Source organism: Podarcis melisellensis, assembly GCF_964234715.1.
Source record: "Podarcis melisellensis genome assembly, chromosome: 14".
In the NCBI taxonomy this organism is placed as follows: domain Eukaryota; kingdom Metazoa; phylum Chordata; class Lepidosauria; order Squamata; family Lacertidae; genus Podarcis; species Podarcis melisellensis.
In genome coordinates this window covers 36,332,283-36,348,579 of record NC_138546.1, presented here as the reverse complement: position 1 = coordinate 36,348,579, position 16,297 = coordinate 36,332,283, and the positions used below count along the sequence as shown (strand labels likewise).

At 43.9% G+C, this 16,297-nt stretch overlaps 1 protein-coding gene across 4 annotated transcripts in view; it reads right to left on the bottom strand.

Moving 5' to 3' along the window:
- The window catches only part of ARNT2 (aryl hydrocarbon receptor nuclear translocator 2), a 146,595-nt gene that overhangs the window by 28,707 nt on the left and 101,591 nt on the right, over positions 1 to 16,297 (bottom strand). For all 4 annotated transcript variants that reach the window (XM_081888541.1, XM_081888542.1, XM_081888544.1 and 1 more), the window contains exons 9-12: positions 16,161 to 16,237; positions 10,950 to 11,084; positions 8,894 to 8,968; positions 4,339 to 4,490 (exon numbers count right to left, since the gene is read on the bottom strand). In XM_081888541.1, the coding sequence (XP_081744667.1) occupies positions 4,339 to 4,490; positions 8,894 to 8,968; positions 10,950 to 11,084; positions 16,161 to 16,237 (439 nt within the window). The remainder of the gene's footprint in view (positions 1 to 4,338; positions 4,491 to 8,893; positions 8,969 to 10,949; positions 11,085 to 16,160; positions 16,238 to 16,297) is intronic.

Genomic DNA, 16,297 nt, shown 5'->3' with positions numbered 1-16,297 from the left:
TTTTGTTTTTTTTAAAGAAATCATTCATTATTTCCTTCTTTTCTTTTTTGGGTCTGAGTGTTCTTAACAGAAAACAGCACCCACTAAAAAGATTTATTATTGAAGTACATTTATATCCATCTGCCTCTATTAACAGCAAATCCCAGCCTATTGATATTTGCTAAGAAAATCTTACCGTTCACTCATTCTTTCTTTTGTTTTCCAGTCTGAGTGTTTATATCAGAAAATAGCATTCACTACCTATATTTATTATTGAAGCACATTTTTATTTATCTGCCTCTTTTAATAACAAATATCAATCTAAGGGAGTATAATGGGTAATCACACTTCATTCCTAGAAATGCTGTTTATCGAACTAAAATAACTGCACTTAAGGTGGCATTACATAGCTTCTGAGAAATGTTGAAATTCTGGTTAGTATTTAGCTAGGCCCAGTGGCAGAACACCAGGTTTGAAGTGGTCCTGGGTTTACCCAGCAGGGGCATTTCTAAAATTAATTATATTTATTATTTATACCCCGCCCATCTGGCTGGGTTTCCCCAGCCACTCTGGGCGGCTCCCAACCAAATGTTAAAAACACAATACAGCATTAAAAATTAAAAACTTCCCTATATAGGGCTGCCTTCAGGTGTCTTTTAAAAGTAAGGTAGTTGTTTATTTCCTTGACATCTAATGGGAGGGCATTCCATAGGGTGGGCGCCACTACTGAAAAGGCCCTCTGCCTGGTTCCCTGTAACTTCACTTCTTACAGTGAGGGAACTGCCAGAAGGCCCTCAGTGCTGGACCTCAGTGTCCGGGCTGAACGATGGGGGTGGAGATGCTCCTTCAGGTATACTGGGTTGAGGCCGTTTAGGGCTTTCTCTCCCAACTGGCACTAGGAAGCCACTACGCTAATTTCCCACTATACTCCAGATGCAGCATAATTTTATAAGGGGTCCTACCAGAGCGCTGGGACTCGGCAGCTGCAGCATCTGTTAAAGGTAAAGGTAAAGGGACCCCTGACCATTAGGTCCAGTCGTGACCGACTCTGGGGTTGCGGCACTCATCTCACTTTATTGGCCGAGGGAGCCGGCGTACAGCTTCTGGGTCACGTGGCCAGCATGACTAAGCCGCTTCTGGCGAACCAGAGCAGCGCACAGAAATGCCGTTTACCTTCCCGCCGGAGCGGTACCTATTTATCTACTTGCCTTTGACATGCTTTCGAACTGCTAGATGGGCAGGAGCTGGGACCAAGCAACGGGAGCTCGCCTTGTCGTGGGGATTCGAACCACTGACCTTCTGATCGGCAACTCCTAGGCTCTGTGGTTTAACCCACAGCGCCACCCGCGTCCCAATGCAGCATCTGTTAGGTCACAGCAATTCAACCAATGACCACCCGCCAACCTTAGGATAAGAATAACTCCGCCAATTGCAGTCCAAGGCCCTGAATCATCCATCACTGTCAGAAAACCGCTTGGCTCATTTCGACAGAGATGCGAGCAAATGCCAACCAGAGCAGGCTTTCCAAGTTCACGGACGGAGCTCTCAAAAGAGGAACAATCTGCCAGAATTATCAACATGTGGAAAATCCTAGCTCCTTCTAATATTTATAATTCTAGAGGCAGAAAAAGAAAAAGGGCTGCCACATCCTCTTTGACATTACCATTTCACTAGGAAAGAATAATAACAATGCGTTAACAGGAGACCTTAGTAGTAGCCAACCACCATATTTGGGCAACAAGTCGGGCTTGTTTTGCGAAGCCAACTGAGGATAGCTATAACAGGATCCAAGGAAGGCCCCCGCGGCATCATCTCTCTCAGAATGCACTGCCATGCCTATGTATGCAGCCTTGAAAGGGAAAGGCTGGCAGAACAGTCAACACCGGCTAATTTAAAGGCCAGATTCTTGAAGCCTTCTGGACGGTGCGGAAACAGAAACCTGTTTGTCAGAGCTGGCCCCTTCTGCTCCTCCAGTTCGCTGATGTGGAAGAGACATTGATTTATTGTCAAGTTCCTAACCAGCACTTGGACCCAAGTCAGGCCCCTCAATATGACTTACCAATCAAAACAACGTAATGTTTAAAACCGCATTAAAGGAGAAGGGGGGAAAAACAACACACAATAAAAAAAGCAGCAGGCATTAAAAAAATCGGGGGGGGGGGACCAGCACAGAGATCTTGGAGGATAAAAAAAACACCAGTGACACCACAAGCAGTTTAGCCACCCACCTCCAAAGCAAAACAGAAACATTTCCCCGTCAGCCTTTTAAAAAGAACCACTAGCTTGGAAGGCTTCCATACAGACAAGAGTTCCACAGTGAAGGCAATATCACTGAGAAAACTTTCCTCCTTGAGATCCTCAGTCTGGTCTCAGGTGACAAAGAGTTCACATCCACAGTATATATTGGAAACACATGACTTCCCCCGAAGAATCCTGGGAACTATTGTTTACCCTCACAGAGCTACAATGCCTAGCACCCATTGAAAACTACAGCTCCCGGGATTCTTGGGGGGGGGGCAAGTAATGTGTTTTAAATATGCCTTAAATGCACAGTGTGGATCTAACCTGAAAGCAGTTGTTCAGGCCTAGCACAAGGCTTCTCCATCTTCTTTCCTCAGACATGTCTCACCTTGCTCTGGGAAAAGGCCAAGGCACTCAGGGCAAGATGGCAAGGAGGATGTCTGCGTTGCTGCAGCAGCGACAAGTATTTTAAAGCTTATTTTATTTTTTTAAAGCTTTCTATATATATATAAAATCTGTTTCAAAAGCCTTCCTAGCTGCTTTGGCAAACCACCATCATGCACACTACTACCTCGCCAAGAATGCCTGGTTCTTTTGAATTATATACCCAACACATGGAATCTAACAAAGGGGAAATGTGAATGGACTCTCTGCACCCTTACTAGAGTAAAAAGTATGATTACCTTTTTGGTATTGATGAACTGGAAAAATAAAAATGCAGCTCCCCTTAATGATTGGATTGAAGATATGTACTAACTCGCTACAAGTGAACAAGTTGTTTACAAACGTAGTCTTGTTATGGACAAATTTAGCAATATTTGTGATTCATTTTTATAAATGCCCTATTAGGTCAAGGTCTAGTGAACTACAGGAACAATTTCCCCTCTTTTTTGTAATGTACTCAATATCTTTTTTGGGGTTTTTTTCAACATGGGTACTATTTCTTGCTTCTTCTTCTTTGTGTCATATTTTACTCAGTGCACTTGTCATTTTGTACTTTTTTTCTTTTTCAATAAAGAATAAAAAATAATGCCTGGCTCTGAAGGAGGACCCAGTAGTCTCTTTCTCAGAGTGAGGCAGTGAGAAGCAGGGAAGAAGAGGTGGAGATTTCATTCCATATTAGGTTGGCCTGCAGGTGTTTCCATCATCCCATCCACTCCCTGCCTGTACTCATGTTTTCTTCTACCAACAGAGGACAATACTTGAATGATCAGATGAACTGTGCTACATGGTCCACTGAAAGCTTATGCCACAAATCTGCTAAGACTTTTTAAGGCACTGGAGGCCCCTTTTTCAAGTTGCAGACCAGAAAGCTTGGGAAATGGCTGCTGGAGCTCCATAAGCATACATGGGATTTCATAGACTTGTAGAGTTGGAAGGGACCCCAAGGATCATCTAGTCCAACCCCCTGCAATGCAGGAATCTCAGCGAAAGCATCCATAGCAGGTGGTCATTTGATTGTGCAAAGCAATCTTCCTTCCCAGTGTATCGTTAAACAAACAAACCTCGCAGCAGGGATCAGCACCAATGGTGCTCGTTTGGACCATACGGCTTGCCTCTGGCCCTGCTGAACTCTGACACCCAGGAAAAGGAGGATCATTTCACACATTACGTTTTTTCTAGGTGCATGTGTAACATCCCCGCCCCACCTGAGCGTACATATTAAAATGTAAGCATGAATGGAAACACATGTATCATACAGGTAAAACATATCAGTTAAGCTGGATTAGCTGAGCTGTCAAGGGAGAAGCATAGCTTAGTTGTAGAGCATCTCCACTGAGTGTAGGAAGACTCATGATAAATCCTCAGCATCTCCAGGTAGGACCTAAAGAGGTCATCACCTGAAACCCCAGAGGACCACTGCCTGTCAGTTCAGACTATACTAAGCTAGTTGGACCAGTGGTCTGACTTGATATGAGGGAGCTCCCTATGTTCTTAAGTACATTCAGTGAGAAGCTAGGGTTTACTCTGTCATAATACATGGAATGGCTTTAAGCAAGGCCTAGTGCAGACAGCATAACTTTTATCTTTAGCAAACCACAAGGAGCATGGCATAAAAGTGTTTTGGAGAAGGGAAGGCGATGGGGAAAACCATAAATTTAAGGGTGAAACACGTACTTTACGTTAGTGTTGGTGCAGATGATGTACTCAATCTCGTCCGAATAAGGGTTCTGAAATGTGAAGCTGCTGGTCCGGATTAGCATCCATTCCCGATTCTTGGTGCGAAAGCGATACATCACAGAGAGCACCTGTCCTTTCAGCTTAACAACCTGCAGAGACCATTTTAAAAGAAGAAGAGTTTGGATTTGATATCCCGCTTTATCACTACCCTAAGGAGTCTCAAAGCGGCCGACAATCTCCTTTCCCTTTGTCCCCCACAACAAAAACTCTCTGAGGGGTGAGTGAGGTTGAAAGACTTCAGCAAAGTGTGACTGGCCCAAGGTCACCCAGCAGCTGCATGTGGAGGAGCAGGGAAGCGAACCCAGTTCACCAGATTACGAGTCTACTGCTCTTAACCGCTACACCACACTGGCTCTCACGGAGAGAAGGTGACAGAGGTGATATCAGTAACTGATATGGGCTGTGCTCCTGAGGAGCAATATATGTGATTGTAGGGGAGCCCTATATACAACAGAAGGTGCTTCACCTCCTTTTTGCATAGTTCTGTAGATCTTTCAGGTGATGAGGCAAGCTGCTTTTACAACTGAAGGGTAGCTTGCCTCATCCAGCAAAAACGACAGAGAACATTTTGGTAGACTGATCCCTTAAGTACACATAAACACAAATGGCCCCTTTGTGGGCACTGGCATAGATGGGTGGTTGGTACCATAGGCCCTTTTCGATATACAGTCCACAGTTCAACCTTAACACCTACTACTGTGCGTATTTTTCATGGAAATAACAGACAGGGCCTATGAATTTTCAAGGCATGACCTGTCTTGGCATAAGCCTCAGTTTCAAGATGGCCACCAACTTCCCACTGTGGAGTCCTTTCCTTTAGCCATTTGCACTGGGGTTTCCAAATAAGACTCATTCCATCTTGTTTACCTGAAGAGAACTCACATCCTCACAGCAAATCATTATTATATATTTTTGCATTCGTATCCTGTTTTCCCTCCCTGGAGTTCAAAGAGATTATCTGCTTTTCTCCCCTTTAAACAATCCTATGAGAGTGCGAATCGTGGCTGAATAGGAATTTTGAACCCAGGTTTTCCAGTTCCAAGTATGGAGATCTTTCTACCACACAACACTGCCTTTTGGGATTAATTGGTTGAGGGACCTGCTGTATACTGGTTGGGGATCTATGGGTGAAGGGGAATCTTCAGTGCCAATAGAACAGGCAGAATTGGAAAGCAGTTTCTTTTTTTTTCTTCCCCTTTTACAGTTCCCAGAAATTCAGGCCTGGGAGAAAAAACCCCCCAAAGAGCTCATGCTTTATTTAAAATAAATCTCTAGCTTCAATCAGATGAGCCATATCCTTTGAACAACAACTTTCTACTGCCACACCCAACAATGGGATCGTAAAATGAAACAGAACAGTGTGTAAATGGCCAGCTGAACTGTTTCCTAATGGGTATTATTAGATAGCCATCCTCTCCAACTTTTGATACAAAATTCTGCTTGTTGTTTTTGGCCTCCAAGTGCCTCATTCAGACTTAATTTTTCCCACCCCTGACGAACGACTTTATCTTTGACAGGAAGTAAAAACCCTGAAACAGACACTGGCCAAACACTCCAAAATCCCTCACCACACAATCTTGCCTTAAACAGCTCCTGATAAGGCCAGCAATTCAAAAACATCTAATTTTCAGTGTCTTATTATACCCACTGTTAATCCTGTAACAATGTATTGATTGTCAGGGCCTTTGATGAGATAATCTCAGAGTTATATCTTAAAAGGCTCCCTGCATAACAAATCACAGAAATTAAAACAAAAATATTGGGAGATCAGTTGCTTCCCTGACTTTATTATTATCATCCCACTTTCATTTTTTTGGAAGCAAAAATTGTAGCTATGGATAAATGTCCCTAATAGAACAAAACATTTCTGAGTTTGTTTTTTGCAGATCTGCAGAATGAAGAAGGTAGGGAGAAGGGTAGTGAGGTGAGCAGAGTGGGGAAAGGTGTGCAAGAGTGTGGACCCAACATGGCATGAAAAAAGTACCGTATTTTTCGCTCTATAAGATGCACCAGACGATAAGACGCACCTAGTTTTTGGAGGAGGAAAACAAGAAAAAAATATCCTGAATCCCAGCAGCCAGAACAGCAAGAGGGATCACTGCTTTCGCTGCGCAGCGATCCCTCTTGCTGTTCTGCTTCTGGGATAGCTGCGCAGCCTGCATTCACTCCATAAGACGCGCACACATTTCCCCTTGCTTTTTAGGAGAGGAAAAGTGAGTCTTATAGAGCAAAAAATACGGTAAGTGGCCACCAATCTGAATGAGCCAATGGTGATGTACAAGAGCTTGGCACTGGTAAGGAATAGCAGGACTGTTTGCAATTTGAATGGTGAACAACGGCAAGAAATAGCCTGTAAAATAGCAAGCCAGTCAGCAACATGAATGGGGAAACGAAGACTATTGGACATTACCTAGAATTCAAAATACAATGTGAAGTAACTATTCAAAACCCCAATCCTTGCAATAGTTACACATCCCCTTTGGCTGATAAGATCCTGAATAAGCAGTGTCTCTCTTTCACAAGGCAAAAATATTTTGGGAGAATAAACCAGGAATGGTTTTCACCCTTTATATCTTGTTGGAAATACAACAGCAGGGATTATTTAAGAAGTAACCTTAGGCTTATTTCTGCTAACTGTTTAAGTCACCAGCACCCTTGTGGTTGCCAGCAACCAGTCAGAATGCCATGATTCTTGCTGGGGTAGCTTGCGCACTGATTGGCTGTATAGTTCTGAGGGAGTTTCCTCCTGTATGTGCTGTTGAATATCTTCCTGCTGTGAACTAGGCATGAATCCCTAAGAAACATAAAACCTCTCTGCTTATTCATCCTCCTATTATTTACTCTATCCGATTTACTTTATCCAGTTTCTTTTCTCTCTGAACTTCATTTGCATTTTTCAAGCCACTCTGCTAACTTATATAACCCATTAAAATTAGCCGTCCACATTTCAACTGGAAAATTTGAATTCCAGTAACCGTCCGAAGTCGATACATAGTACTCGCTGTTAAACATGGCAAGAAAAGCATCTGGAAGGTGTGACTGGTGACATGCCAAATTGCTTGGCAAAACACATGCTGGATCAATCAGATTCAATTTGTCGTACAATGACATGAATTCTGATTATATATCACTGGTGCTCTAGAAACCCAAAACTAGGCTTGGAATTGCTTCCATATGTTTGCATGTTTCTGCTGGAGAATCTTTATGCTACATTTGAATTCTTTGTATTGAAAGCCAAAATATTCAGAAACTATACATTTATTCTTGGTGATTTTAAGTAAACAACCTTTTTTTTAAAAAAATAATCAATTATATCGTAGGGGTGGTATTTTCTAAACATGTTAATTGACAGCTTAAGTATGTTTGGCTCTGTTTAAATTGGCAGGAAAACACCCACTGACTCCTGCAACGAGAGTTGAGCCAACACAGTGTTTATTTCAAAACGCTGCCTTTTATCAAATCTGGTCAACAGCCTCAAGTAGCAACAAGGGACAGTGACTTCTTCGTGGTGGCTCCAAAGCAATGGAACTCCTTCTGCAGGGATGCCTGCCTCAGTTCTCCCCTTATGGCCTTTAGGGATATTCTTACTGTTCTTTTATGGCAGGGTGAGGAACCTGTGGCCCTTCAGAGATTGTTGGACTCCAACTCTCATTGGATTCAGCCAGCATGGCCAACGCTCAGGGATGATAGCAGTTGAATCCCAGTAACATTAGCAGAGCCACGGGTTCCTCCTCCTTGGTTTATTACCACTGCTTGCTGCTTTTAGCCATTTCTGCCATGGGATTCCATTTGTTTTAGAAAATGCCTAAGGAAACACAGTGTGACATGACCTCATCATATTGTGAGTTTCCTTGCCTCCATGGGCCATGGGTGGGCAGGAAATAATTCAGAGCACAATGACATTGCATCACATGTTGAATTCCACCAGATGGTATTTGGTAGACCTACACTGTGGCTTGGCATGATGTGACCTAGCCTATTGACTTGTTACAGGCCACTGGACAATTATTATTTTACAAAGGAACATGGATTCCAACTTGATTTTTCCCTATGGAAACCCAACACTGCAGTTGCTGTACCACACCGGTACTTAACATTCAAACTATAAGCCAGTGTTGTTGGTTCAATGTGATACCAAGCCCTTAGTGCCACCACTAGTGTAGACACCATATGTGTAATGTGATTGTACAATGACTGTTTAAGGTAGTAATCCAGCAACCACCTGCGTGTTTATAAAAGCTACAGTGATTCATGAGTGAGTCTGTTTTAGGATTTTAGCATTAATAGAGAGAGACCCAGACTACCTAATTTACCCATTTTTCTTTGCATTATAACCAAGGGTTATATATTTGTCTGTCTATATTATACTTTTATAGATATATATGTATAATATATCTATACACTTGGATAACACAACACCCAACAGTACTGGTGTTAAAAGTAGTATAAAGCAGGACGGGGAATGAGGCACAGTTTCTAGGTAAAACGTTACCTGCTGGAAGCTCTCTCTTAAATGGCTTTGATCTTCTGGATGGCAGAATTCTATAATGTCTTTCCCCAAAAGGTCCTAGTAAAGCATCCACAAAAGGAGAAAAACAGAAATGTAAAAATTACAAACAAGTTTCCAAACTCCATAAGGCATCAGATAAGTTTCAGTATCAGTATATCTATTATAGATAGATAGAGTCAGAGACAAAATGCAACAGCCGCTCTAAGCAGGATTTGTATTCTTTCAGCTGCTCCAACCTTAAGACCTATGCAGTGAAAGTACTACAGTGGTACCTTGGGTTAAGTACTTAATTCATTCCGGAGGTCTGTTCTTAACCTGAAACTGTTCTTAACCTGAAGCACCACTTTAGCTAATGGGGCCTCCCGCTGCCGCCGTGCCGCCGGAGCACGATTTCTGTTATCCTGAAGCAAAGTTCTTAACCCGAGGTACTATTTCTGGGTTAGCGGAGTCTGTAACCTGAAGCGTCTGTAACCCAAGGTACCACTGTATTATTATTTTTACTTTACAGCTACTTTTCTTCCAAGTAGTTTTAGATGACAAAGATGGTTCTTTCTTCTCCCCATTTCATCTTCAAAACAACCCTGTGGTGTAAGTTAGGCTGAGGGAAAGTAACTGGCTCAAAGTCACTCAGTGAGCTTCATGACTTGAGTCGGGATTTGAACTCTGGCCTCCCAAGTCCTAGTCTGACACTCTAACGAATACTTCACGCTGACTGTATTCTGCAGTAAGCTGCACCAATGCGCTAATTTATATGTATAGATGCCTCTGGGAAATCAAGATGGTGGTTGGCTGATGCTTCACGGAGCACTCAAAAGCAGTTTTAAAAAGTGGGGAAGGAGTGGGAATGTTGGAGGTCCCTGTAAAAGACCCAGGGTTTGGACTCCCAGGCAGTGGCGTAGCGTGGGGGGGTGCAGGGGGGGCTGGCCGCACCGGGTGCAACATCGGGGGGGCGCACTCGCAGCTCTCTGCCCCTACCTGGGTTAGGGGGCGCAAATTACTTGCCTTGCCCCGGGTGCTGACAACCCACGCTACGCCACTGCTCCCAGGCCACTCCTTAACACCTGAACTACATTTGGCTCAAAGGCTTGCAGTCAGTTAAGGTCCCATCTGTCAGTTTGCATTTCTTGGTGCAGAAAGTATTGCTCTGATGTGTAGAGATCTTTCCTATTCTAATTAATTCAAGAGGGTTCTGGAAGTTTCTCTGTGTGAAAGAAAGAAGCAGAAGGTTCATGATATTTGGGTTATTTCTTCAGAGAAGCTGAGTACAGCTGGTGTAAACTGGTTTTGTTATCTCTTCTGTCAAGGTCAGGATGACTATAAAAGTAAGGCCAGAAGGAGCCTGTTTTTCATTTTCTCTTACTATCTCTCTTACTTCTGGTGTGGTGTTCTGTTCATATGTTAAGGTTTAGACTTATTATAAGTAATTGTAAGTTTAAGTTAAGTCTGCTGCAACTGGATTTCTTATGGACAGTGCCAATCCTGAACGTATTGGATTTGTGACCATTATGCTCATTTGTCTTCAGAAGCAGTAAAGCTTTGCTGGATGAAATACAATTGCCTCTGGTCTGTTTTTGGGGAATCCTGCAGGGTGTTTAAGTTCCTACTCTGCTAACTATACATTGGAATCTACTCTGGATCAATATTGAGTAGAATTTCATGACACAATCTGCTCTTCATGGGGGCTGTTAAGGATTCTAAGAGCTGTTAGGTAGAGTTGCCATATTTCCCAAAGTGCAAATCCAGACAAAGTTAATGAGCTGTTTCTCCCCCCCTTTCTCCCCTTATTTTTTCCCCATTTTCTTGAAACCTTTGAGCTTGTTTTGGGAACATCTCTCCCCCAATCTATGTCTTTGGCCTTTAAAAAAATTATTAACCCCCCTTGCCATATGTCTGGGTTTCCTCGGACATTTTGCTGATTTGCCGAAAATCCGCCCGGACGCTGTTTTCCTGCCCAATTCCTGGACGTATAGCAGCCCTACGTTAGGAGACCTATATTTCTCTCACAGAGCTACAATTCCCATAAAGGTAACGAACAGACCTGGGGTTGATAGCCAATGACACTGATGCATCTTGGATCCACAAAGGTGATGATTCCATCTGAGTTGTGTCTGGACAAGAATTCCGTGGGGACAGACATTCCATTCATGTCCATGCACATTGGGGAACTGGTAACCTGGGGGAAACAATATGAGATGTTCAATTCCAAGGAAAGGGAAGAAGATCTCCAAGTAGAGTCCGATTTCTGCCTGCAATAAAATCTGTTGTGGTATTGCCCACATTTTAAACTTTCACCCCAGTCATGTGACTTCCCTCTTAGAGCAGGTAACGTCATTCAAACACACAAGCAAAAAGCAAAAGGGATATCTAGTGTTCAGCAGAATTAAGGAAGAATAATTCTCAGGCCATTTTCAAGTTGCGCTGTTCCAAGTGTCTCACACAGTAAACAAATACCATACAGAAATAAATCTTAAGTCAACACACTTATTGTAAGATGATTAAGACTCTCAGGCTGTCAAGTGTTTATTTGAAAGCTACTGCTTCATCAAAGTAAAATGGTTTTGTTTAAAATAATCAAAGGTCTTTGAAAGCGGTCTAAATAAACCCTGGAGTCGAATTTTAAAATAGTTTTATTACATTTTGAGCTATGCAAACTGTAATCAACCGCATAAAATAAAAGTCAAAGTGGTTGTTTTTTTTTTAAAAAAGCATGCAGTGTTTTCATGCTCACATTGCCTCACATTTACACACAATATTTCTTACTGAGCCAGCTAGGGGCCTGTTTAAAAACCTGCAGGCAAAGGTGGAACTCTCTCACTCAGCTACTCTAGAACAGGGGTAGCGAAAATGTCACCCACAGCTGCAAATTTTTCTGCAGAAGCCTTCTCTGGTCCCCACAGGGTCCCTTCACCTCACTGAAATTAGGTTTGAAAGAATCATTCTTATGTAGCCAACATAATGGGTGGTGTTGTGGTATTTGGTTGTGGGAGGGGGAAGGTGTGGCGTCCACAGCAGTTTCTCCAGTTTGCAAATGTGCTCACAGGCCCCAAAATCTTGGTGACTCCTGCTCTAGAGGACTGGGCCATTGCTGGTGAGGACCTAACCCTCTGCACTGTCCAAATGTACTTCATATTAACGGAAGCACTTTGAACAGAACTTCCCAGGCTGAACACAACTTCTCCTCTGCCCCAAAGCAGCTGATGAAATAGAAGTGCGACTTCCTTCATCCATGCCCTGCTCCAAGGAATGCAAGGATCATGTTGCAACTAATAGCTGCAACTGAGGGTATAGCCACATTCAAACAATACAAAAAACGAGCCATGGTGAGACTTGAACTCATATGCTCCCCGCATCCTGCCTTGTGCATGCAATGAGTTTAGGGGGTCCCACTTCTGTTTTTAAACAATCTACAGTTCCATGTCACATCCAAACTCAGGAAACTGTGAGTTGTTTTAACTATGGTTAGTATTCATTAGCCACAACTGAACTGTGGTTACAGATCCTGGCTTGTTCTGACATCATGGTTTAAATAAACTGCAGTCCCCAGAATTTGGGCATCGTGCAGAACCGTGGACAGTTTAAAACTGAATGTGGGTGCTTCTGATCTCTTCCTCGGGCATGGGAAAGAGGAGAAGGAAGGAGGAAGCTCACCGTGGCCTGTGTGTATTTCATACTTAATTAAAAAATTAAGGACATAGTATAAAAGGTAAAGGTACCCCTGCCCGTATGGGCCAGTCGTGACCGACTCTGGGGTTGCGCGCCCATCTCGCTTAAGAGGCCGGGGGCCAGCGCTGTCCAAAGACACTTCTGGGTCACGTGGCCAGCGTGACGAAGCTGCTCTGGCGAGCCTGCACCAGCGCAGCACACGGAAACGCCGTTTACCTTCCCGCTATAAAGCGGTACCTATTTATCTACTTGCACTTAGGGGTGCTTTCGAACTGCTAGGTGGGCAGGAGCTGGGACCAAAAGACGGGAGTTCACCTCGCCGCGGGGATTCGAACCACCGACCATACGATCGGCAAGTCCTAGGTGCTGACATTTTACTCACAGCGCCACCCGCGTCCCTTAACGACATAGTATAGACAGCCCTAAAGGGACACAGGTGGCACTGTGGGTTAAACCACAGAGCCTAGGACTTGCCGATCAGAAGATCTGTGGTTTGAATCCCCGTGACGGGGTGAGCTCCCGTTGTTCGGTCCCTGCTCCTGCCAACCTAGCAGTTCGAAAGCACGTCAAAGTGCAAGTAGATAAATAGGTACCGCTCCGATGGGAAGGTAAATGGCGTTTCCGTGCACTGCTCTGGTTTGCCAGAAGCGGCTTAGTCACGCTGGCCACATGACCCGGAAGCTGTACGCCAGCTCCCTCGGCCAATAAAGTGAGATGCGCACCGCAACCCCAGAGTCGGCCACAACTGGACCTAATGGTCAGGGGTCCCTTTACCCTTTTTATAGACAGCCCTAGCTGGTAGCATATTTAAAGAGCAGTCCACTCTAACCCTTTCTTGTGGCAGCAACATGGCCACTCAAGAGTTCTGGGAATGCAAAGGACTTTACGAGGAAATCAGCAATTTGTTTTTCAGGCTGCAAGCAATATCTCTTTCCTATGACATATTCTCCATACCCCACAGTGCCAGATCGGTTTCTCAGGTACAGACAGCACGTACAATGTTCCTTTCCTTTCCTTAAAACTGTCCCCTAAACAGCAAGTGTCAGGATGTCAGTCTAAGGAAAAACAAGACTTCCAGCTGAATGATTTACTTCCTGGGGAAAAGGAGCTCATAATTTCTGCCCCCTCCAACTTCTCTGTGGTTAAACCTGCCCTTATCCCATCGCATGCCATGATCTCCTCGGCTGCTCACAGTGAGCCTTATATAAGAGATGTTTGGTCGCTCCATATGGACAACAGTTTGTTTTGGCAGCTGTATCACCTGCAAAACACCCACACTGGCTCCCTTCATCTCCATCACTTTGGGATCTTCAAGTGTGATTAAGACCGCAGTGCAAAGATGTACTTCCTTGGAAGTGCAGATGGGAGAGGAATTCAATTGTTTGCATTTCAGTGCGAAATCATCTGTTTTGCACTTCTCAAACCAACATGTGACCTGAAACACAACTACCCTTAAAAATTTGCACTTAGAATCATAGAATTGGAAGGGATCCCAAGGGTTTTCTAGTCCACCCCCCCCCCCCCGCAGTGCAGGAATCTCAACTAAAGCATCCATAACAGATGACCATCTAATCTCTGCTTAAAAACCTCCAAGGAAAGTAGGAACTTCTCCAAGTTTTGCAATGCAGCTCTTCAGCTAAACAGTGTATACAAAAACACATGTATTAGTGGGGGGGGGGGGGGCGCATTATATTTGGGTTAATTGCTTGAAAAATACGTATGCCAGTCAAAATCGCATAGAAAAAATATGTGCGATAAGAAAAAAGTGCACTAAAATCTCAATATTTTAATTATGTTTTTAAAAGTGCGGTTTGATGAGGAAATGTGGAAAACTGAATTTAAGATTGGAAAAGCTGGGAGAAGTGAAATCGACATTTGTCCATTCCTACTTGGAAGTAAGCTCTTCCAAATCCAGAGGGTGAAATAACCTAACCAAGCCCTTTTCAGCTGCACGTCTAAGGTGCCACCCATACTGATGCTTTTTGCTTTGTGAGGGATTGCTGTATTCGTATTTTTCACAAATGCAACTGTCGCTCAGGGGTAATTGTGTGTTTCTTCATCACGCAACTGTGTGACACGCATCGCTGACGGTTATAACTGTGCGGGCAGTGGGTGGTGTTTGAAAGGTATTTTTTACGCAAACGGGCATTTGTGTATAGAATGTGCTAACCTTTTCCTGCTTTTCCTGCTTAATGCATGTCCACCTCAACATAACTATTTAATATTAAATGAATACTGAGGTGATTCTCAAGTTGAACCCCCTACTTGTACGTAATGAGGATGCGATTTGGGTTAGGTTGAAGGGGTGTATAGGAAGACCATGGTGTACTTTTGTGTTCCTTCATTTTTGCTGCTGGGAGAAGGACCTGCACATAGCTATTATCAATCCGTCAGTATGGACAATCGAAAAATTGGGTACGTAATGCATGGTACAATGCACTAATGAACACTCACTACAAACATAATCTGTAGCACCGGCAACTTTTTCCATTTGTGGTTTCTGACCGCAGAGAACTGTGCAGTACAGAGTGTGTTAAAAAAGACCCCCTGACTGCCAAAAGGAGGAGGAACTTGGAATACAATCACAAACATCCCCCTCCTCTCCCCAGCGAACAGTGAAGGTTTAGGGAAATGGGCTTTAAATTAAGCACAGCTGCAGAGGTCCATAAGAGAAGCAGCATCCCCCCAAAAAATTCAATAAAAAAATACGGCCACCTTCAAGTTGTTAAGATAAAGAGAGATGATAAAACATCCATCCCTTAGATTCACTCTCAGCCGCCTGAGCTTAAAGTTTAAAAGATGGGAGCAGAGTGGAAAGAGGTGGGAATGATGGCAAATCGGTTGGGCAGGACTGTGTGGTTGGTTCGCGTGGAAGTACGACGACAACACAAGTAAGGCAGCCAGCATAAAACAGCTTCTGAAGAATCCATGTAAAATGGGAGTCCCCAGACTGTGGTCCATGGGCCGGAAGCGGCCCACGAGTTGCCCCGAACTGAGCCGCCTGCTCGGCGAGTCCCCACGCTGCCCTGCGCCGTTTTAGCAGATGCCAGAAATCATGTCTGTGCATGTCTGTGGCGCCAGAAATTGCTTCTGCGCATGCCCAGACATCGAAAATCGCTTTTGCGCAGGCGTGATTTTCGGCATCTGGGCATGCGCAGATGCGATTTCCAGTGTCGCACTGCACTGGCCTGGCCCATGGAGGATCCCCACGGGAGTGATCCGGCCCATGCCCGGTAACCCTTGCCGACCCCGATGTAAAAGGTAGCTTCATCTTACAATTAGCTGCATCTTATGTGGAAGCACCAGTATAACATTTCCACACACATAAGCACCCTCCAAGGATGAAGCCACCTGTTTTGTATAATCAGGGACAAGTTTGTGACCGCTGCAATGCAATGAGTGTGAAAGCCTTTATTTTCAAACAAGACAGGATTTAGGATCAGGGTATTTGAAAGGGCACTGTTGGATTTCAACAACCTCTTGTTAAGGCCTGTTGATCACATCATAGGTGAGATTTAATGTGGAGTTCCAGCGGCCCATGGCATAAAACATACAGACACCTTTGAAAACATTTTAAAGTATTTACCTGAAGCCTCCCAATTGCCACCAGGCAATATTTGCTGCCTTGTCCCACCTCGGCATCTTCTTCTGGTATAGTCATTCCTAAGAACAACAACAACAATGATGTAATAATTCCACTGTTATACAGGTTGTTGTTTTTTT